At 42.3% G+C, this 23495-nt stretch overlaps 1 protein-coding gene across 2 annotated transcripts; it reads right to left on the reverse strand.

The window, feature by feature from the left end:
* Nucleotides 1–2691: 2691 nt before the first annotated feature.
* Nucleotides 2692–21924, reverse strand: galnt7 (UDP-N-acetyl-alpha-D-galactosamine: polypeptide N-acetylgalactosaminyltransferase 7). 2 transcript variants are annotated; one of them, XM_037763940.1, is made up of 15 exons: nucleotides 21102–21924; nucleotides 19232–19349; nucleotides 18216–18534; nucleotides 15836–16002; nucleotides 14564–14694; nucleotides 14359–14438; nucleotides 11678–11860; nucleotides 9629–9746; nucleotides 9395–9517; nucleotides 7494–7609; nucleotides 6426–6528; nucleotides 6202–6300; nucleotides 4961–5089; nucleotides 4768–4798; nucleotides 2692–3986 (listed from the first exon to the last, which is right to left on the reverse strand). In XM_037763940.1, the coding sequence occupies exons 1-15, from the start codon at nucleotides 21222–21224 to the stop codon at nucleotides 3880–3882; spliced, it is 1947 nt and encodes a 648-aa protein (XP_037619868.1). In that variant the 5' UTR covers nucleotides 21225–21924; the 3' UTR covers nucleotides 2692–3879. The 2 variants fall into 2 exon arrangements, with proteins under 2 accessions (XP_037619868.1, XP_037619867.1); XM_037763939.1 differs by lacking the exon at nucleotides 11678–11860 and adding an exon at nucleotides 12129–12311 and having other exon boundaries at nucleotides 21102–21922.
* Between the last annotated feature and the right edge of the window lie 1571 nt (nucleotides 21925–23495).

Consider the following 23495-nt stretch of genomic DNA (forward strand, 5'->3'; position numbering starts at 1 on the left):
CTACACTACTGGACAGCAGGTGTTTCCTCGAGGTGCCAGACTTCACTGTCCACTGTAGAGTGGTAGACAGTTTTGTAGAATGATGTGACCTAAATTAACTGCAGCTCAACATCAAAAAGACCAAGGAGCTGGTGGTGGACTTTAGGAAACAAAGGACCCATCCTAAACCAATCAGCATAAGGGGGTACAGAAGTCGACATTGTTGAGGACTACAAGTACCTGGGTGTCCACTTAGACAATAAAATGGGCTGGTCTAAGAACACACAGACTCTGTACAAGAAGGGTCAGAGCCGCCTGTTTTTTTCTCAGGAGACTCAGATCCTTCAACGTCTGCAGAACCTTGCTGCAGATGTTTTATCACTCGGTGGTGGCCAGCGTCATCTTCTACATTGTAGTGTGTCGGGGCAGCAGGGTGAAGGCAGCTGACGCTAATAGACTCAACAAGCTCATCAGGAAAGCAGGTTCTGTCCTGGGAGTTGAACTGGAGTCTTTGGTGGAGGTGTCGGAGAGGAGGATGCTGAGGAAACTACTTAGTATTAAGGACAACGCCTCTCATCCTCTGCACGCCACACTGGAGTCATACCAAAGCACCTTCAGCCGTAGACTGAGACCACCGAGGTGCACCACAGAACGCCACAGGAGGTCTTTCCCACCAGTGACCATCAGACTATATAACTCATCCCTCTTCTGCAGGAAGGACAATTGAAAACACCGGACACTGAGAACAAAAATAATATCAGTATTATGTGCAATACTACTTTTCCATTCTCATGTGCAATATCACTGTTCATTGTGTGCAATATTAATGTCCAACATGTGCAATATTACTTCTTTTCTCATCATATTCAATTTTACTTCCTTTTCTGTTTTTTAAGCTTATTTTTATTTTTTATCTTTTTTAATCTTTTTATCTTTTTTATTTTACTTATCTTATTTACTCATTTTACTAAATGTATCTTACTTGATTGTTATTCTATTAGGCACTGGTGCTAGAAATAGTACGTTTTATTTTTATACACTTGAACTTGTTGTAATTTTTGAGCAATCTCTGGCACAAGAATTTCCTTTGGGATAAATAAAGTTCTATCTTATCTTATCTTATTTGGGTAAGGTTTAGGATTTTCTGAGACCAGCATGACACACTCAATGAGCAGTAACTAATTTTCCTTAAATCACAATAACAAAGAGAGAACACAGTAGTAGTAGTAGTAGGAGTAGTAGTAAAAATCAGGTCATTTATTTGTTCAATCACCCACTGTTCAACCCATATTATTAAATTTCTGCTATAAGTTAGATATTTACAACATCATTCAAGGCCCTTCACAAATGCATCATGATCGTCTTTACAAAGAAATCTATTTACATTGTACAAAACATTGCATACGTGGTCATCCATACACCAAACCCTCTTTCCCTGGCAAAAAAACAACAAAAAACCCCACAACATTTTCTTCATTTGTTGTTTTCCACACAATAAGTTGTGTAATTCTCACTGGTATCATCCCCCCCCCCCACCCCCCCCCACCACCCCCCACCACCCCCCACCACCCTCCTCGAACAACCCAGTGTTTTGTTTTGTTTTTCAATATCACACAGGCAGTTATTAAGTCACAGACAACTGGTCAGCTACCGAATAACTCATCAAGACTGTCAGTAAGGCAGGCAGTTCACTGTCCTCAAATAGGTGGAAGTTCCTCTAAAGCATCTCAATGTCTGTAGAAGTTGATGAAATTAATTCAAGCAATGGAAATCAATAGAAGTAAATGGCAACCAATGAAATTGAGCAATTGGTCAGTTTCAGGAATGGCACACCGGGAACGGACCTAGAGATGGTTTTAGGGAATCTAATGCGGTATGAAGTTTTGTGTGGGAGGACACGAGCATCGCTTGCTTTGTTTTCAACTTTGTGGTTTGTTTGTTTTTTGTCCCGGTCAGGCTTTTGATAGTGTGGTGAATTAAATTCTGCTTATTCATTAATCAAATTAAGCCTGTTAAACTGCTGTATTAGCTGCAAGCTAGAAGTGGGCCTTTAATTGGGGATGATAAAAAATATCCTTCACAAAATGGAGTGCAAATGTGAATAACAAATAAATATAATTCAGTATTAGAATGTGTCAGTCTGTTCAGCCTGTTCAGCAGGTGAATATAAGAGCGTTACTTCCATCTCACTGGTATCTGACGAGGAAAGTGGATGTATTTTGACATGGTGAAAATGGCCTATTAGCCACTGACCGAACAAAGTTTGTCATCTTTACAGGTTGATTGTTCACATGAATAAAAGAAGCCAGGACTTTAACACTCATGAACGTCAGCATGACACCGCCAAAACAAGTCAATCACTTTGACGTGATCGCTCGATGACACAGATTTGACTCACCTGAGTATTCTTTCTTTGATATATCTAATAAATGCTTTGTTTTTGACATCCTATTTTAACTCACTAGTAAAAGAGACATTTTCCACCTTTTATGTGGATATCCAGTCTGTGTTGATGGTAACTGTAGTCGAATGAACAATTCATTCCTCAGCGCTGCTATATTGACCTAGAGAGCTGAGTTCCCGGCTGCAAAATCTGTTGTTCTTCCTGCATCCAGCCAAGGCGTACTGAAGGAGGCTGGGACGCGGATCTTGGGGTATGGGGTATAACACATGCGCAGTGTAACTGGAGCTGCGGTCGCTGTGTGTTTGCCTGGCGTAACTTTAGCGATTGTCCAACAAACTGTGTGTGTGTTTGTGCCGCGTTAGCATCTGTAGCTGTGCTGGTAGCTTCGTGCTCCCCGTAGTCACACACATACGGTCTGTCAGCGCGGCGTAACTTCAGTGAGTTCCTCACAGACCTTGTGTGTGTTGTCGGTGGCATTCTAGCTGTGAAGGTAGGTGTAGCAGACAGTGTGTGTACAGTTTATTTGTGGGTGAATAAATGCTACGAGGCTACAACTCCTCCGTTCAAGCGAACTCAAGATCTGAGCCAACTTCCTGTCGAGTTTTTCTCAGCTTTTTAATTAATTATTAACATTTCTTTTAACCGTTTTAACCAATCCTGGTACATGTAGGCACAGCCCAGTGCGCAGGAGCACCGAGGAGAACTCAGCTTTCCGGGTCAATGTAGCGTGCAGTGAGAAATGTATTGCTTCATGGACTACATTTACCATCAACATCGATTGGACATCCATATAAAAAGGCTCCAAAGTTTCCCTTTAAAGCCTGAAAGCCATCTTAAAACTGACTTGTAGACAAAAGTAAGCGTTATGCCAGCCAGCACATGTAAAAATGTGTTTGGTTAAAAGATGTTTCATTGAAGCCTCCACCAACAAAATGACTCTTTGGTAGGTGAGCTAATCGGTTTGATTGAAAACGTCTGATATTCGCATGAATGTTCAATAGCCAGAGTTGATGTGATTCGTTTCATAAATCAATGTAGTGGTTTAGAAAAGACCTGAGAGCCCAAAAGAACAGATAGAGAGACACAGTGTAAACAGAACCACTATGAAGGACAGAGAAAGAAAGAGACAGACAGAGAAAGAACCCAACATGATTCCAGTTCAGTGTTTGTCCAACAGGTCATTTGGAGAACCAGTAGCTTCAGCCTCCATACCAGCCAGTTCTTCTTCTGCCATCTGGAGTGTCTATGTGTCTAATGCATGTACCAACAGTACCAACAGTACCAACCAACCTGTCAATAGTCAATACTCTGTATCTTTAAATTGGACCATTGGCTCATATCAAAAACATTTTTTCTTTAAAGGACAGTATCAGCTTGATATATCTGTAAACTCAGAGTATGGATGTATTTCTTGGTGTATGTGTGTATGTCCTCATACAGTCACCATGTTTTTCTCCATGCTGCCAGTGGTTTACTTTGTGTGAGTTGTTCAGTCTTCAGACAGCCACTATGTTGTTCATCTCCCATTTCTGAGTGGTTTTACTGTTGTCACAGTCTGATATGAAGACTTTGTGGAGTAGGTCGGAGCGGTCCAGACATTTCCCTGTTAGGAGAACACATATGAACATTACTATTAGTGTTTGTTACAGGGATTCAGAAGCCCCTTCTCCCATGTGGATCACTGGAAGTGAACCTTATCCAATGGTCCAATATGGATCTGTTTAGAGCAGGGGTTTCCAACAAGTAGCTCGCTACCTGTGTCTGAGTGGCTCACCAAGGGTTACAAGAATATGGACATAAATTTAAAATTAAATTTAAATGTCTATCCAATAAAATTCACAGACATCGCGCCCCCTTCTGACACAAAAAGATTATTTGCCAATCAGCCGACAATTAAACAAGTTGCTGTGCTTTCAAATTTCATGACATCAGCGACGCGGCAACATCAGGTGATGGCTGGATGGCTGAAACGTTATTAAAGGACCATGACAGTAAGACAGAAATGATGTCTGCTATTGGTGATGTACAACTTGGTGGCGCTATGTGTAGCTCTTTCATTTGAACTACTTTTGGTAGGTCCTGACCACTGCAGACCAAGAACATCCCACAAGAGCTGCAGTTCTGGAGATGCTCTGACCCAGTCGTCTAGCCGTCACTATTTTCCCTTGTCAAAGTCACTCACATCCTTACGCTGGCCCAATTTTTCTGCTTCCAACACAAAGCTCAAAATGTTCACTTGCTGTCTAATATATCCCCCCCACTGCCAGGTGCCATTGTAACGAGATAATTAATGTTATTCACTTCACCTGTCAGTAGTTATAATGTTATGGCTGCTCAGTGTATGAGAAAACTGTAGCCTGTGTTATAATAGTGCAGATATTTACCTGTTGGTACATGAGTGAACCGATGGAGATCCTAGAAAGAGAGAGAGGAGGTGAATTCTTCATCATTCCAATACTTTTACCTTCTGTCTAGCTTAGACTCAGTGTGCTCTCACATACTGGTGAGTGAAGCAAGGTCAAATACAAACACCCACGAGTCTGTGTTTGATCAGTAGTGTGTGTGTGTGTGTCTCACCTTGAAGTATTTCCACTCAGTGTTCTGGTTGTGATCACAGTGTGTGATGATGACAGCTGTATTATCACCTCCTCTAGTCAGGCACTGGTCATACTGCATCAACTGGTTGACCTCATTGATACGGAACAACTACACACACACACATACAGAAAGCTGGTTTAGTGACAACTCTGAGTTAGTTAATCCTAAGTTGAGGGAAACTCTGGGTTTTCAGTAACACATCACTTTAACTCTGCGTCAGTTACTGTGGTAACAGACTCTGTGAACCAAAGCTGCTCACTGGGAGGCTTCCTCTGTCTCCTCTCCTCCTTATTTACCCGTTGCCATGGTGAATCCTAGCATTGGAGCTCTACTGATGGTGCCTTTTTTTCCATTCATCTCGCACACAACTAACACATACAGTAACCCACGCAGGCTGTGTCTCCAAGGAGGAAAACAACCAATCAGAGCCCAGCTGGAGCCTTGCCGTCTCTGAGCAGCTGTCAATCACTCGCCGATTCCGATCTGTTTTCAGAAACATCTTGTAGTGTACTGTTTAGCTGTAGAATGAGAAAGTTGGGGATCTGGTAGCCATGTTGAGATCTGTTGAGGAAATACCAAGCACCGTCCACCAGCCGGAGCACACTTTACAGCTGAACAGTACACTACAAGATGTTTCTGAAAACATTTGAGAGAAATAGGCATTACAGTAACACAATATTGATTCATATTTGATCAGCGTTGCCTAGTCTGACAGTTTGATCGAAGTTCGCCAGTGATTGACAGCTGCCTCCGTTGAATGAACAGCCAATAGGAACGCTCTCTCTCTGAAATGACCTGTGATTGGCCAAAGTCTCCCGTCATGGGCTAGATTTTCTAAAGCCTGAAAACAGAGCCATGAGGAGGTGCAGAAGTCTAGTTATCTCTCAGAACACTTGAATTACAATATGCTGAAAGGTTATTATGGGATTTTTGCTCAATGATGCCAAAAACATACTGACTACTGAAGCTTTAAGACATGGGCAGAATAAGTCAAAGTACTTCTTTACTGAGGAACATACTGTAGAGTCCAAACGTCTTAAAGAAACAGGCTGCATATTGTTCTTCTACTCTCTGGCCGACACGCTAATCAAAGACCAAACCAGATCAGGACCGTCTCCGTCTGGACCGAACAGAGCTACATGAGACAAAGCAACAGACATGACACACTGTGTGTGTGTGTGTGTGTGTGTGTGTGTGTGTGTGTGTGTGTGTTTCATTACCTGGTTGCCCCCCATTCTGTGGCACGGTCCTATTTCCACATTGCCTCCATTGGTGTGTCCCATACTGTCAATACAGTAACTTGTCTCAAAGCCTCGAACCTACACACACATGGACAAGACACACACACACAACCCTAAGACACAGGATATTATACAAAATGGTTCAAACAAGCATCTAACAACCATGAAACATACTGTGTGTGTGTGTGTGTGTGTGTGCCTACCTCCCCCCATTCTATATTTTTAGGAGGCAGAGGGTAGTGCAGTGGAATATCATACGCAATTTCCTCCATGAACCACTTGAAGCTCTTGCATCGATGTTCCTCCCTAAAAGACAAAAAGTTCAGCCAACAAACAGCAAACAGTTAATTCACAACCAGTGACCTTGGTAATAATAGCCAAGCTAATAAGCTAATAACGTCTTCATTTCATAACCAATTCTAAAAATAGAGGAAGGAATTTCATGAATTTTTATGAAATGTGATTATGCTATTGCTCAATATTATGCACAGTAGAGATGCGCGGATCGGCTCTGACGTCATCCAGATCTGCATGGACACATAAATCATCCAACCGCCACCCACCCAAAGGAACTATACCGGCACCCTCGTAGACACTCCACCTCTACTGGTCCCTGTGGGCTATACAGTATGTAAGCGTGATGACATATTACACTGAAGTATGCTGGTTTTAAATGAATGAACATCACGTGTTTCCGTGTATCAGTGTTTCCCACACATAGACTTTACTTGGGCAGGCCTAGGTATATTTTTCTATCCATCCGAGAGAACGATGCTATCCGCAATCGATTAACTGGTGGACTAGTAGTGGCAGGATGCCCCCGGGGAGCGGATGGAGAGCTCTGCTCGCTGCCTCAGCTGCTAGGGCTGGACCTAAAGCAGGATTACGGTGACGTGCACTCCGCTCACCCTTCATTGGACTGACAGGCTTCTAGTGACACATTACGCACACACAAGGTTCATTCCCATCCAGAGCCTGCGATTGTTTTTAAGAAATCTTGCAAGCCATTGTTTCTACTGTATTATTTCACCCACCCGCTATTAATCAGACATGCTGTCAGTGGGCTTTTCTCTCACAGTTTGATCTCTCGATTGTCAACTTTTGTCAGCCTAAAAATCAGACAGTGCACAGGGGCTTCAACGGTGGGTAGCTCGTAGTAAAACGAGAAATTCAGAGATGTGGAAAAGTGGGATGAAGTAAGACAAAAAGATACAAGTCTAAACATCTATCAGAAACAAATACAAAGTATTTTGTTGCATTGTTTGTTATACCTGAAGCGTTTAAGCTCACTGATGTCTCCGTAGGCCAGAGAGAGAGTTTCAGGACGACTGGCGTAGAAGTAGTCCTTATATTCATCCCACCATACCTCCACCACACGAACATAGTTCTGTACACACACACACACACACACATTATATTTTATGTGACATGAAAAATAGTTTTGCATTCTGAGCTATAATATAATGAATATAATAAAAATAAATTGAATTTAGTAGGTCTAATTATACCTCCTAAAATACAGCAAGTGTTGGGAAGAATGGACGACATGCAAGATGTTACCGTGCCAACTGATTGGTGCTACACTGGTTCTAAAACTTGGGTCCATATGAATAAACATTGCATATGTCATATCCCACAAAAAAAACTGGGATTAATAAAGGAAGAATGTGCAGTGATGCAGATTTCAGACCAGGTGCACATATGTTTTTCTACCAGAGCAATCAGGGGGTGATATAATAAAGTAAAGACTACAGTAAGATGATTGATGTCATTTAGTAATAAATAATAACTGTTTATTTGGGTTGATCAGTGATTCTATTGCAGTGTACACAAAGATCTGATAAGATTTATAAACTTAATGCTGATTAGTTACTTTTGTGATCAATTTTACATTGGAGGCATCATTTTATTTTCCCATTCATGATCTTTATGATTTATCCTGTATTGTGAAGCTGTAGGGAAAGTCTGTTTCGATGTGAGCGCTGTAAATTAACATCACTGATTACCTTTTTGACAGATTGATTGACGGGTCGAAAAACAAGTGGAGCAGGTACAGGTAGTACGCGATGTGCAAAAAGGTAATTAGGGGCATGTCTGCATCCATTTTGGGGCCAACTGTGCTCGTGGAAATGAGGCTTGTGCATGTGCGCCTATTCCACAATGAACAGGATTTATAAAACAGAACCATATTGTCAATACTGTATATATTGTTCCAATTTTTATTATTCCCCTTGTATATTGTTCCTATTTTGTATATGTCGACAGTCAGCGTCCTCTTGCCTTGTGCTCGCCCTACATAGACATGAACGAGCATCGGTCAAAACTAGTGAAGCGACACACGTCAGTTAAAACCACAATATCACTCTATACTGTATTTCACCTGCTTGGCAGTAATGTTAGCTGACCAGACGAAGGTCTCTCCATGAATCAATGCTGATACTATTGTTAACTTTCCCTGCTTCAGCCTCGCGACCATAGTCAGAAGGTACAGGGGAGACACTGGAGTTTTGGTCGGAGACGATAATGTTACTTTTCTGCAGTGTGTAGTGTGCACACATGCACGTGAGAGGTGGAGTGAGTGAGAACGAGCGCGATGTGTGAGTGAAGGCAGGCAGGCAGGCAGAAGAGCAGAGTACAGCATCAACTCCGGCCCTGGAGACCAAAGCTACGGTCTCCCCCGCGTCCTCTGACGGGGGCTGAAGCAGGAAGAGTTAACACTGTTTTGCAAGATGGGCTTCACTAAATATAACTTTGCGATTTTGGTGCTTCTGTGTCGTTTGTGTTGGAGTCTGAGTCTGAACAGCGTAGCCACACACGAGTGCGTAATGGAATACCGACACGCAATGATTTATATGTGTAAGAAGTTACAAACAGTACCTTAAATTGTTCATATTTCATATGTCTGCCTACTTTTGTTTTGCTTTTTGCACTGTGTTGTATCTTGATTTTTGTTTTTACTGATGCTTCTTGTTCTTGCACTATCCCCTTTGCTGCTGTACACTGCAAATTTTCCCACTGTGGGACTAATAAAGGAATGTCTTATCTTATCATACTTACACAGAGCTTTTTAAATCTGATAAAAAAAAAGAACGAATACGCAAATTTCTGTCTTTGTGTGTACAAAACTTTAGTTGTGAAGCTATACAGAGTTTCAAAGCGTGAGCCATTCTACCTTCAGAGTGGGCGACGATCCAACATGCGCAGGCGGAGGGTTGCCTTGCCATCCCTGAAGTCTGTAGATATGGCCGACACGAGAACAGGGCACAAAGAGCAGCTGGCCACCACACTGCCAGATCTACAGGAAAAAAAAAAAAATCAAAGGTGAATATTGCTCTAAACCCTTAAATGATGGATGTGTGTGGCCACTCAGCCTCAGTGTGTATAAACTGTTTCACTCTATGTTTACCTTGTATGATATTTCAAAATTCTCTCCTCCCCATATCTGCAGTCCTGGGTCATACAGACCCAACTCAAAGAAGTATTCTCTCTCTATAGCAAAGAGACCACCCGCCATGGCTGGAGACCTACAGGTAGAAAGACGGACACACACACAGCCACAAACACACATATACACATATGCTCAAACTGGTGCATCACTGTGAAATTATAATCATCACATCGTCTATTCTTGGTCGGTCTGAAAATCACACATTAAGCAGTTAATTTCTGTCATCAGTCAGTCAGTTACAGTATTAATTACAACACAGAGAACATAAGATCAGACCGACAGAGAAACAGGCTGAGCACAACAAGAAATTAGTGGAAGCAAAGTGTAGAAAAAAGACCAACACGAAACAATGAATGAGAAAGTGTTTGGGGGAAGGTGGGAGTGATGGTGCCCCAGTCCGAACCCGATTCACACCAGAAGCTCACCGTAGACCCGACAAAGAGTCCCAACACAAACTCATTACTCCCTCTACTTTTAGACTCAGACCCAATCGTTTCTCACCGAAGGCAACGCTGTTCTCTTTTCATAGCCCTTTAAAGTCCGTGTAGTTCAAGTGGACTTAAAAATAGATTCACAGACTCCCAAAAAAATTGTAGTTACAGGAAAAACATCAGAAAGTCAGAAAGAGTAGAAGACGTACGCAATCCCACAAAATTACACAAACGGGGCCCACAACACGTTGTGGTGAGACATTGAAGCAAACAGGCAGTCAGTGGACAGGACAGTAGTAAGAAACTCCCCATCAGAGGAGGTACATAGTTTGGGTTTAGTTGGTTAGGTGTGATATGCAATGCGAGTTAAATTCAATTATATATTTCATATACTAAATATCTGAAGAGTTGGTATTAAATAACAGCTGATGGTACCCATACACCCTGGTCTTAATATTTCTGTTTTTGAGGTTAATTTATGCACTTCTACTGAAATGAGTTCTGTATTTCCACCCTCTGATTTTAAGATTATCATTTCTTCAAAAGTTAGTTGAGTGATAGTCTTAATGTCAGACACAGCATTAGCATCTGTCCAGAGGCCTGTACTACGAAGCAGGATTTAGCGTTAGCGAGGTAACTTCAGGGTTAACTCTTCAGGGTTTTCAGTCCGACGACGGTGGATCACTTCTTACCGGGGTAGATCGCCATGGTAACTGATGCTGAACACCTTACCTGCTCCGGAGCAGGTTATGTTCCAGATCAGAGATCAACTCGTATAAAAGCACCTCCTACTGACCAATCAGAGCAAGTTATAATCCAGGATGAAAATAACAAATTAAATTGAAAGATGCAGGAAGTGTGGGTGTGGGTGCTTACCGCTTTGAATTATGTTTTTATATATATACATATTTTTTTTTACTTTCTCTTGATTCCGTTTCACACCGCCGGAGCCGGAGACGCAGCTGAAAGAAAGTTGAAATAGTCATACAGGTCACATCATTATTGAAGGGCATAGTGAAGTGTAGTCCCTTCATCAATTGCACTTTTAAAAGCTATTTATATCTAGACGACTATATCTGACTTTTGAGTGTTTCGTTAAATTCATAAATCTGTTAATTTATGCATTGAAACATCGGGAGTTTTTTCTTTTGCCAGCTGTCCTTCAACTGTCTTACTTTTAGTCTGGATTATGTGTTTAACTTCTTTGTATTTATCTAATATTATAGTTCGCTCTTCTTCTGTAAAATGTGCAGCTCTGCCTGTCTGTCTGCAACTCTGTAGACTTGTCCATGTCTGTGATTGGTCACATGCTGCAAACCCCGCCCCGTTCATGTGAACGCACTCACAGCCAGACTGAGAAACCCTGTGTTGATTTACCGAGTTGATAACCACCGTCGTAGGACCGCTTAGCGGGATCTCGGTTGTTAGGGTTAGTTAAGCCAGATAATGAGAAGATACCCTGGGGATGTTGAACTCGCTTCGTAGTACAGGCCTCAGGTTAGTTGGGATATGTTTGTCTTCTGTGTTGATGACACTGTCCAGATTAGTCAGGAGGCTTGAGATTGGTTTTCTGTACCTATATGGCTCAGTGGTAGTATTTCTGTGTTTTTTTTCTGCGTCTCCCAGAGGAACTCTCTTCCAGAGCATGCTCCAATCCCAGGCTCCTCTAGCAAAGCCGTCCTTATCTCCTCCACCCTGGGCCTCGATGTTGTACTTCTGGCCATGGACGGAGTCGACCAGGGGCACCGTACACACCGTTCTGACAGAGTGGGGGGTGGGGCCATGCATACAAGACACATGGTGGGGGGAAGAGGTGTGGGGGTGGTGTACATGAAGGAAATAAAAAGAGGCAATACAGACAGCAGTGCCAGTAAAACACGCAAAGACATTGGGGGGGGGGTCAGAGACGAAGACAGAGCGAGGTACAGTGGAGGATAGGACAGGTGGGATGAAGGGATGGGAGATGGGAGATGGAGACACAAACAGAACAGGGATGAGTGTTAGCATGCTGGCTGCGGTGTGTGTACCGGTAGGGCTGGGTGGTATGTTTTCTCTTGGCCTTCTCTCTCTGGCTTAGCGGTACTCTCTTCCAGAGCAGGCTCCAATCCCATGCTCCTCTAGCCAGGCCGTCTTCATCTCCACCCTGCTGAGGCTCCATACTGTACTCATTGCCATCTATATAGTCTATCAGTGGTACTGTACATGCTGTCCTACACACACACACACACACACAGACACACACACACACACAGACACAAACCTTTGTCTTTTTTGGGCTGTGATATTTAGTCAAACACTACACAAAGGGGAATTCCTTTCAACGCCCTGTTCTAAATGTGGCAGAGGGGAGTTTTACAGCTGAGATGTGAAACTACGACATGTGTCTTGTGTCATTTTACCAAATCTGACGGCACAGTGTTTTTGTTTTGCGTTGCAAAAAGCAGCATTTCGGATTAAACAGCTCTGTGGCTCACACACAGAGAAACCTGGGCTGTGGTCGAAAAGTACAAAAATTATGTCCTAACGTCTTTTCCTAACCGCTTCTCCTTAGCCTTGATGGAAAACGTCATGAGGTAAAAGGAAAGATGTGAAGGAGAATTCAGAAGGATTTAGGAAAAGACAACTGTGGTGTTCAGAGAATCTGATTGCACTTTCACTATAGGCTCCGTAATTGTGATGCGACGGTGGCGGATGTTAGTGTTGCAGGTGGTGAAACTATAATGTTCTGAAGATGGACTACAAAAGGCGCTGCGTTCTTAAATAGGTCTTTCAATGACCGGCTGCTTCACCTGCCGTGTGTGAAGAGAGATACTGCAGGTACTTCTGCTGGAACACTTTACATCAACATATAATAAAGGATTACCTGACCTAATGTGGACAACCGGTGAAATATCACTTCATTACTAAGGTTGGAATTGAAATAAACAAAGGAATATATGATAAATATTGAGTTAATTGTTTGAGTTATGGAGAAGGTGTAGGACCATATACTTCTTCTAACTTCTATTCGGACATGTAATATTTATTTATGTTGATTATTTGTTAATTGATTGTTTACTGTTCATTTTATTTGTTATTCTTGTTTTGTTTTTTACTTAGGTATTTGTTACATGTTCGAAATAAATAATTAATTAAAAATAAAGAGAAACTAAATGGTTGTCAGTGTCCACTCATATTAAACATGAATCCCAATTAGTGTATGAGCGTATGAAAATAATATGCAAGATAAGCATATCGTTTGTTATTATGAACGGCCGAATGGTGCGTCGCTTTAAATGCTGCAGCCGCAAGGAATTGTGGGATGTTCTCCTCTCTTTTCCTTTGGTAAAGGATGGTCCAGTGTATCCTCTGCTAAAGGAGATAATAAAGGAAGCATTGAAGCTCCTTTCCTCAGCATTTAGAGGATTCAAACAGCTCTTATCATGGCTGCTACTGAGATACATCCGGGTCATTTCACTCCGTTAGGAAACCTTCCTAAGAGAAAAAAAGACTATTCGACCGCAGCCCTGCTGTAGAAGCTATGCAGGAAAAAATGCATGGCAAATTAAGGTGCACGTCATATCACAGAATTATTCCTGGAACGAGCAAGATGTATATACAGTACATACAGCCTGCAGAGTTGGTATAAGCAGATACAGTACTCAATGCTGCAGTATTGAGAGATGAGTGATGCACCTGGGGCCAGACTCTTCTTATGCATACATATACTGTATGCACGGTACAGAATCCTGCTGCAACAGTGTTTTTGTACACTGTGGCAGCTGAGAGCAGAAGCAGATTTAATGCAGTGATAAGAATGGACACAACCTCAGAATCTCCTTCTGAGTGAAACATCTGGAGCAACTGATAGAGATGTAGACATCTGTAAAATACAAGCAACCTATAAATCTCTATCACTGGATCAGGACAGAAAAGAAATATGAAGTAGTCATAATTATGTCTTTGAATAAGCTGCACAGTGACCCTTTAGTTTAGAGTAAAGATAAGAGCACAGATCTTGATATCTGAGTACAGATAGTGAAATACAACTGGACAGTAACACTGATGGTGTTGTGTATAAAAGCTGCCATGTGCACGCCTGCATGCACCAACAGTAGGTTACTGATAAGCTGTATAAAGAACTGGTAGCATAAAATGGACTGCAATTGAGTAATGAATAACAATCTCTGTTGGATGACTGCCAGCCTTTATAAAGTCAAAAGTCACTAACAGCCTTCCTCACGTGTGTGACGCTGAACAGGTTTGTGTGTGTGTTACCTGTCTTTTGAAATTGGAGCAACCAGTGGAGCATACCAGTTGACTCCAACCTCACAATGAGCATCCAGGTAGATCAGCACCTAGAAAACACACAGACAGAGGGTGAATACATTCAGACAGACAAGATGAGAAAAATAAAGTGTTTTTTGAAACTTAAAATACGTATGAACCTGAACATGAGCATGATTTTAAGATCATATGATACCTGTCCTTTAGTGGCTTTCTGGGCTCCTATACTCCTGGCCTGGATCAGTCCTTCTCTCTTCTCATTTCTGAAGAGTTTTACAAGACCGTTCCATTGCTTGATGTACTCCTCTAAACGCTCCTTCAGATGGGCTACACACACACACACACACAATAATAATTAATAAAGTGAGTCCAGTCCAGCTGTCATCTTTGAACAGGATCAACTTATCTCTGCTCTTCCCACCATCTTAACCACACTGCTACTGTTACAGAGTTACAGTATGCTACATCACATACTCCGATCAGCCATGACATTATGACCACCTGCCTAATATTGAGTAGGTCCCCCTTTTGCCGCCAAAACAGCCCTGACCCGTCGAGGCATGGACTCCACTAGACCTCTGAAGGTATGCTGTGGTATCTGGCACCAAGCCGTCAGTAGCAGATCCTTTAAGTCCTGGAAGTTGTGAGGTGGGGCCTCCGTGGATCGGACTTGTTTGTCCAGCACATCCCACAGATGCTCGATTGGATTGAGATCTGGAGAATTTGGAGGCCGAGTCGACACCTCCAACCCGTTGCCATCCACATGATGTAAAAGTAAACGTGATTCATTTGACCGGGCCACCTTCTTCCATTGCTCCGTGGTCCAGTTCTGATGCTCACGTGCCCATCGTAGGCGCTTTTGGCGGTGGACACGGGTCAGCATGGTCACCCTGACCGGTCCCATTACACACGAAACTGCGATACACTGTGTGTTTTGCCACCTTTCTATCAGAACCAGCATTAACTTTTTCAGCAATCTGAGCTACAGTAGCTCTTCTATTGGATCGGACAACACGGGCCAGCCGTCGCTCCCCACGTGCATCAGCGAGCCTCGGGTCTGACCCTGTCGCCAGTTCACCGGTTTTCCTTCCTTGGACCACTTTTGGTAGGTCCTGACCACTGCAGACCGGGAACATCCCACAAGAGCTGCAGTTTTTGAGATGCTCTGACCCAGCCATCTAGCCATCACAATTTGGCCCTCGTCAAAGTCGCTCACATCATTACGCTTGCCCATTTGTTCTGCTTCCAACACAAAGTTCAAAGTTTAACATGGTCACTTGCTATCTGATATATCCCACCCACTGCCAGGTGCCATTGTAACAAGATAATCAATGTTATTCACTTCACCTGTGAGTGGTCTTAATGTTATGGCTGATCAGTGTATGTTGCTTTTGTAACCTGCAACAATCCCTATCTGTTAATAACCCTGCTACAAAATGTGACTGTATGTGAGGAAAAGCAAACCCACCTTTGTTGCTGAAATCATCTATCATGACTATTTCAGCCAGGTATCTCCTGGGAGTCCTCTTGATGACACTGTGGACGGTTCTCATCAGTGTAGACCAGCCTTCGTTATGGAAGACTATGATCACACTGGAGGTCATCAGTCTGTCATCATATTGCCAGTACTTACACCTGGAGAGGTGGGACAGAGGGCAGGTCAGTTACATTCATGTTACAGCTTCCCATTAGGAATGCTGCAGCTATCTCTCTAACGCAACTTCATGTCACTCATTGGATGCGTGGGCGGGTCCAGAAGGAGTGAAAATAGTCATCTAATGTAGTGTGACAATGTGCGTGTGTGTTGGTATCGGAGAAGCCCATTTGGTGGAGTTTGTGCGTATTGAGGTGTGTTCTATGTATTTTGTTCTGTACCTGTTGAGTGTTAGAATTGCATGTCATGGAGGATATTATAATGCAAAGCTACTATCTGTTTCTGTGATCTGTATTCAAACAATACTGGAAATGGGTGGGGCTTATATCCGAAGTTGTTAGAAATTGTCTGATCTGCTTCATTTTCTGCATTCTACTGACACCTGGTCGCTACGTATTTATAGAGGTTGACGCCCAGAAACGTCCTGAAAATCCAGGCAGAGGGCTGAAAGCTCTCTGCAGATACAGACACCACCAAACACTTCTAGTGGGTCAGAAGTGATGATTGAGATCGATTACTCTATACATTGTTTTTTAAAATAAAATCCTACTCATTCTGCCTTTAACTAGACATCTCCCCCTCTACAATGACAGGGAATGGGTAATCGATCACTTGTCCGGCATTTTATTGTCTAAAATACAACCTGTATACTGCTGTTGCCACTGCTGTTTGTCTGAAGAGGGGGTAGAGTATGTCAGTTGTAAGTGTTGCTGAAATAAATGGTCAGCTTATGTTAGAGCATCCGAAAAACACTGGTTGGGACAGACATGGTGCATCCGTGATGTGGTAATATAAAAGGGCTGTCTCAATAGTGTGTAATCTCTATCTGTCAGACCAGTTTGTTTAGCTTGTTCAGTGAGGTGTGTTTGAGTCACACCTTACTGCCTCCTGTGTGTGTGTTTGCTTAGTCAATCATCTGAGGGCTGTACTACAAAGCAGGAACTGCGATTAGCGAGGTAACTTCAGATTTAAAACCTTCAGGGTTTTCAGTCCTACGACGGTGATTCACTTCTTATCGGGGTAGATCGCCATGGTAACTGATGCTGAACAGCTAACCTGCTCCGCAGCAGGTTATGTTCCAGATAAGAGGTCAACTTGTATAAAAACGCTGCCTACTGACCAATCAGAGCTCTGTGCGCGGATCATATGATAATATTACACAAATACAAGGAAGTTGAAGTCATAAACCAGGCTGAAAGCAACACAGTTTAAATTTCATGGATGGAGGAGTCAGTTTTTGGTATAGAGGTGGAGTAGAACATTGAAATGTGTTTAGTTTAGCCTGTTTGATTTGCAAATACTGAATTGGGCGGGACAGTATTTGTCCTGGAGTTAGCAAGCAATTATTAAAAAGATGGGCCAGGCTGGCGACTCCTTTTTCTTTCCATTGTGGAAATGAAAACGCTTTCATGCCAATACAAAACATGGTGTGATTCCATAGCGGAGTTAGTACTGATGGGGAGGGATTATGGTGAAGAATGTTGTTAGCTTTCCACCAGGCTAAAAGGGTTGTGTTAATGGTGAAATAGGTAATAAATCTTTCTTGATGGTTGATCAATGAATGGCCTTTAATGTGTAGATCTGGAGTTACTGATTGTTTTAAGTCTAGCCATGAGCAGCTTTGATGACCAATATTGGATATACATTAACCGTATGGCTAGGAAATATTAATATAAGTTTGAGGCGTTCAATCCTCCAAGAGATTTAGAAGTTTGTTTGACTCTTGGTTTCCAGTAAAATGTCATGTTTTGTTTTGCCTGAACCAATCAGTAGTGAGTGAAATATCCCTCCTAACGCCCATGGTAGTGGTTGCTACAAGCATGATAACCTATAGTTAGGTCATTTCTCAAATTATATATTTAAATTCTAAATAATATATCTAGACCAGCTTGTTTTGATGCGTTCACATACTCAAACTAAACATGCAGAGCGAACTAATTTATCCTAGCATTGTGTTTGCTTTTATTTGGTTGTTAAAGCTTGGCCTGTGCTGTTCCTACAAGACACAGTGAATGCTGTCAAGTGTAGTGGTCAAATAATATGACATGCCATCATGACATATTAGGACTGAATTGCAAATTGGTGAAGTGGAGCTGTAATAGTAATCTAGGGCTGGTTACAGTTAAATCCAATAATACAATGAGCAAAGAATGTGTCAGACTTGTGGTCAGTCAGTATGAACGGCAGTACTCACTGTTCATGGCGTATATCACTGATGGTCCTGTCCAATGAGATCATGTCACTAGCTACCATGTTGAAGCCAAACTCTTTGATGGAAGCCTGGACGGCGTCTTTGTAGTCTGGACCCAGGACAAAAGGCTTGCCTCCCTCTCCGGGACCACCGGGGACCCCCTCAGGCTCAGGTTCCTTAGGTTCAAAGTTTCCCAGGACACCTTCCTTCAGGATGGGGCTGGTGTAGGTGTGTGAGTGGGGCCTTATTGTCACATACTGCTGCTGGATCACCTGCTTCTGGTTGGGCTGCTGGTCCGGTTTTTGGGGATGGTTGTCTCCTCCTAGAAACAACAACCAGAACCCAAAAGATGACAAAATCCCACAATATATAAGTGCTAATAAGACTATACCTTTGTCTTCTGCCCTCTTTTTCAGAGGGAAATTCACCTTTTTAAATAACAATGTCGGGGTTTGGTAGGAGCAGGTTTGGTTATTAGCAAATATGAATTATTAATATGAATACAATTATTGATATTTGCCAAATCCCTGTTTGTTTACTTGGTTTGCATTATTATCAGCTACTAGGGCAGCGCCTGACAATTATTTTTCTTATTTTTGATAGAAATAAATGTGTTTACTGTTTTAATTCAGTTGAAGATACAATTTCTGATTTTGTTCCATAAGCATCCAATAGCACCAAATTTCTTCCTGGCCTACGGTTGACAATTTTTAATTTCAAAATATCATCAGTGGGCAGGGAGAATATTTGGGGATTTTGGAAGGATTTCTCTTTCTGGAGTAAAAAATGAACTGGGGCAGATTAGACCATTTAAATGTAAGTACATTGCATTACTTTGACACTTTCCATTGAGTTGCCTTCATATGATCAACCATGGTGAAACATCGTATGAAATAATATGAGTTGAAGAGATCGTAAAGGGCAGTATTTTTCAACCTGGACCCTATTTTCCCATGTTTTTGTGTCTAACTGACTACAATTTTGAAATTGGTCCAGGATTGAGGGAGAACGTGTCTCACCATGTTTGAGTCTGATGGAGTTGAGGTCGACCTCCACCCCTTCCACATGAGGCCAGGGCACCACAGGCTTAAACTGATCTGCTAAGTCTCCTTTGGGCAGCACATCCTGTCCGTCATCCTGTACGGAGGATATGACAAGAGAGTATTATACATTACACAGACTCAGATGCACACTATTAACATTACATCAGAGAATAATACAGTGGTTGAACATGCTGGGACAAAGAAATAAACGAAAAATAAAAAAACAATATGATTAAATATGGCTATCGACCAACTTAAGGTCTAGTAAGCAGAATACAACACATTTGGTTCAACAAAAAACAGCTACGTGTATCATTTGGGAAGATTAATTAGAGCTGATAAGAGCCTGTCATAAGTTTCCGCTTGTGTAAATTGTCATAATTAGCAATTATTATTAATTCTTGAGTTATGGCCAAAAATGTGTTTGGTGAGGTCACAGTGACATTGAACCTTGACCACCAAATTCTAATCAGTCCATCATGACCCTCAGCGGATGTTTCTGCCAAATTTTTAGAAATTGTTGCCAATTATGTGGATGTTTGAAGGAGGATTTCAGTTTGTTACTCTCCAGTAAGGTTTATGGAAAAAATTAGTTTCATTCCAATTCTAAATTAGATAACAAGGCTTATTCTAGTTCTCTGGAAGGGACTTTGGCATTGGATTACTCAAAAAGCACACAGTAAAAGAACTTCATATTATTTGTGCGAGTAGCCTGGGAAGTACGGAGTCCAAAAATATCAGACTCATAAACTACTTATGGAAAAAAAAGTGTTTTATCCCGCTTCAAAAGTAGACAAAAAGGCTTATTCTTTGTCTCTGGAAGGGACTTTGACATTTGGATTACTCAAAAAGTACACTGTAAAAGTACTTCATATTATTTGTGCAAATAGTGTAAGAAGTACTTTGTCTAACAATAAAAGGTTCATGAACTGCTTGTGGAAGAAATGTGTTTTATCCAACTTCAAAGTTAGACAAAAAGGTTTATTCTTCTTCTCCTTGGGACTTTGACATTGGATTAATCAAAAAAGTACACCGTAAAAGTGGTTCACAGTATTTGAGCAAGTAACCTAGTTTAAGAAGTAGTCCAAAGAAGTCCAAATGTTAAACTATTGTTCTGTTCCTTAATTACAAATATTGGAAGTGGAACCATCATTTATTTTGAAATCCAGACCGGAAGTACTAAATATAATAATGTACATACGAAACTTCTTATTGATTCAATGTTCTTTCAGTTCATTGCCGGGAATAATTTAAGTATTTCTGTGACATCTACTTGAGAGACTGTATTCAGCTCGGTCACTGTCATAAGAGAGCAACAGATGACCGTAAACATCAGATCACCCGCGCACTCTAACCACCGGAGCGGCTGGTCTGACCCCCGTCAGCTAACTACCAGTCTAACTAACTTCAACACAGTTCCGCCTAGCGACGCCAATCACGCCAACATGGTGACATACGCGGATATGTGTCCGGTGTGATGTTAACAGTAACATGTGAATAGAGGAAACGTTACTAGAGGATGTGCAACTGTGACATTAGATCCAAATCTGTCAATTCACCACCATATGATCAAAGAGACAGACAACGTTAGTAGGTATCTAGGAGCACATCTCCATGACAACAGACAGTATGGAGCTATAGCCAGACAGCTGAATGAAAGCGTGTCCTCACGTCGTTGTATTGAAGACACACAATCTGTTACTACCCTTCAGTCAACCACTCCTCACCACTGTGACTGACTTCACAAAGCTAACATATTACACTCTTAGGCTGTGTTAGGTTGGAGTTATGCTAGCAGCTCTGAACGCTGGTAGTTCCCCTACAACAGTGCAGATTGTCAACTCACCCGTTTCCCAAAAAGGTTTTCATCGTCGGCTTTCGGTGACAGAGAAGACCAGAGCACCACCAAGCCGAGGAAAGTCCCAACGACGAGCAAACTCCGCAGAATAAACCCCACTTTCAGCCTCATCCTGGGAGCTGTTCTCGGACGGCCAGTAGCTCCACTAGATTAGCTTTAGCTGCTAACGCTACTGTGGGTCCTAGCAGCGAGGAGCTAACCGGCTGGCAGGATGTAGACAGACAGACAGCTATAAGTACTAGTTCACTGCTGATGGCTCAAGTTTGAACATCGAGGCGGGCACTAACTCGACGACAGGCGGTGGTGCTTTCCGCTACAAGGTGTTTGTTTTCCAGCAGGCTGATGAAAACTGCTCTTTTCCGGTTCTTCTCCTGCTGGCTCCTTGTTGACAGTCGGTGGGTCTCTGTGCTGCTGCTGCTGCTGACACACTACTGCTGCTCCAGCTGAGAGGCAACACAGCTTGTAGAGAGCTCACCTGGCACAAGCAACAATGCTGCCTGACATATGAATTATTCTGTAGTAATAATATTATATTTATATATATTTTATGTTATATTTCTTAATATTCAATTGTTAAATATTCAAATGGTGTCCCTTGGTTTCTGCTCATAGACTGATGACTGACTGATGAGCAGGGTTTCTGGGTGTGGGGAGAGGATCAAGAGGTCTGTCTGGTTTGTCAGACATACTGTACTTTATGTGACGTGCAGTTCAATTATTATCTCATTGTTTTGTAACGTTCACTTAATACAGCAGCTAAACCCTCCTCAGTGATTCACATGGAGGGAAGGAAAGAGCAAAGCACTAATGACTATTGGAATAAACACACTAATGAATATAAAATAATGTAGGAATGATTAATAAAGAGCATTAAACTATAGTGCATGATTGTAGAGTGTTGTCAGTCCTCGGAATTCATCACCTCTTAGATGTCATCATTCCTTCAGACAAAAGGCTTCAGGAAATGGCACACTGCCAGGCAAGCAGCATGGCAGAACAAATAAAGGAGTAGGCTGCTTCTCAGACACTGTGACGTGGACTGAGAATCTTCCCAGACCACTTGCTAAATGTGTGCTTAAATTTGCAGTCAATGTTTGCTTAAGCCCGAGGCAACCACGAATATTCACATAATGAAACCCTCGATAAAACACTGAAATTCATCCAACTAAATAAACTGGGGAAAAAAAGTTCGGAAACTTTTGTTTGGTGGATTATTTCTCTGTTGTTACAAGGCTAATTGGCATTGTATTATACATCGTTAGAAAGCCTGTTTATTTACCTTCACAATGATGTCCAACTTGTAAGGATCATGCATTTGTGGGATGAGCAGCACAGCTGATTATGTGGGTAACGCCCAAGAAAAATTTGCCAAAAGGCTCTGCCAATGGTAAACAGTGTATTCTCCTGTTGGAACTGACTCTTGTTTTGAGTTGTTTGGTGGATTGGATGATTGAACTCTATCAGTAACAAGGAACAAATGAGACATATTGGCTATTTTACACTTTATTCATTTCATACATCGTCAGGAGCCTCAGTAGCGGTGGAAGATCCATACGCAGCCAAAACAGCCTGGCACCTCCTCCTCATGCTGGTCACCAACCTGGTCACACGTTGCTGTGGGATGGCGTTCCATTCCTCAACCAGGATTCGTTGCAGGTCAGCCAGCGTGGTTGCGTTGGTCACTCTAACACGTACAGCACGTCCAAGCTGATCCCACAAGTGTTGAATTGGGTTGAGGTGTGGACTCTTGGCAGGCCGTTCCATTCTCTCTACTCCCACATTGTGGAGGTAGTCTGTGATAACCCTGGCTCTGTGGGGGCGAGCGTTGTCATCTTGAAGGATGAAGTTGGGTCCCAGATTGTGGAGATTTGGGATCGCCACTGGCTGCAGAATCTCATCCTGATATCTCACTGCATTGAGATGGCCTTCAATGATGACAAGCCTTGTTCTACCAGTGACATCATTGATGGAACACACAACCATGCTGGCTGACCTGCAACGAACCCTGGTTGAGGAATGGAATGCCATCCCACAGCAACGTGTGACCAGGTTGGTGACCAGCATGAGGAGGAGGTGCCAGGCTGTTGTGGCTGCGTATGGATCTTCCACCGCTACTGAGGCTCCTGACGGTGTATTAAATTAATAAAGTGTAAAATTGCCAATATGTCTTGTTTGTTCCTTGTTACTGAAAAAGAGTTCAATCATCCAATCCACCAAACAACTCAAAACAAGAGTCAATACTAACAGGAGAATACACTGTTTACCATTGTCAGAGCATTTTGGCAAATTTTTCTTGGGCGCTCCCCACATAATCAGCTGTGCTGCTCATCCCACAAATGTATGATCCTTACAAGTTGGACATCAATGTGAAGGTAAATAAAC

The sequence above is a fragment of the Sebastes umbrosus genome, chromosome 3 (genome assembly GCF_015220745.1).
Source record: "Sebastes umbrosus isolate fSebUmb1 chromosome 3, fSebUmb1.pri, whole genome shotgun sequence".
NCBI classification, from domain to species: Eukaryota; Metazoa; Chordata; class Actinopteri; order Perciformes; family Sebastidae; genus Sebastes; species Sebastes umbrosus.

Bases quoted from the DNA above. Each gene is read 5' to 3' on its own strand.
- galnt7 (XM_037763940.1), bottom strand. From the start codon at position 21,224: ATGAGGCTGAAAGTGGGGTTTATTCTGCGGAGTTTGCTCGTCGTTGGG. The intron at 19,350-21,101 runs GTGAGTTGACAA...TCCTCCGTACAG, and splicing joins AAAACCTTTTTGGGAAACGG to GATGACGGACAGGATGTGCT. The intron at 14,439-14,563 runs GTATCATATGAT...TGTGTTTTCTAG, and splicing joins AGAAAGCCACTAAAGGACAG to GTGCTGATCTACCTGGATGC.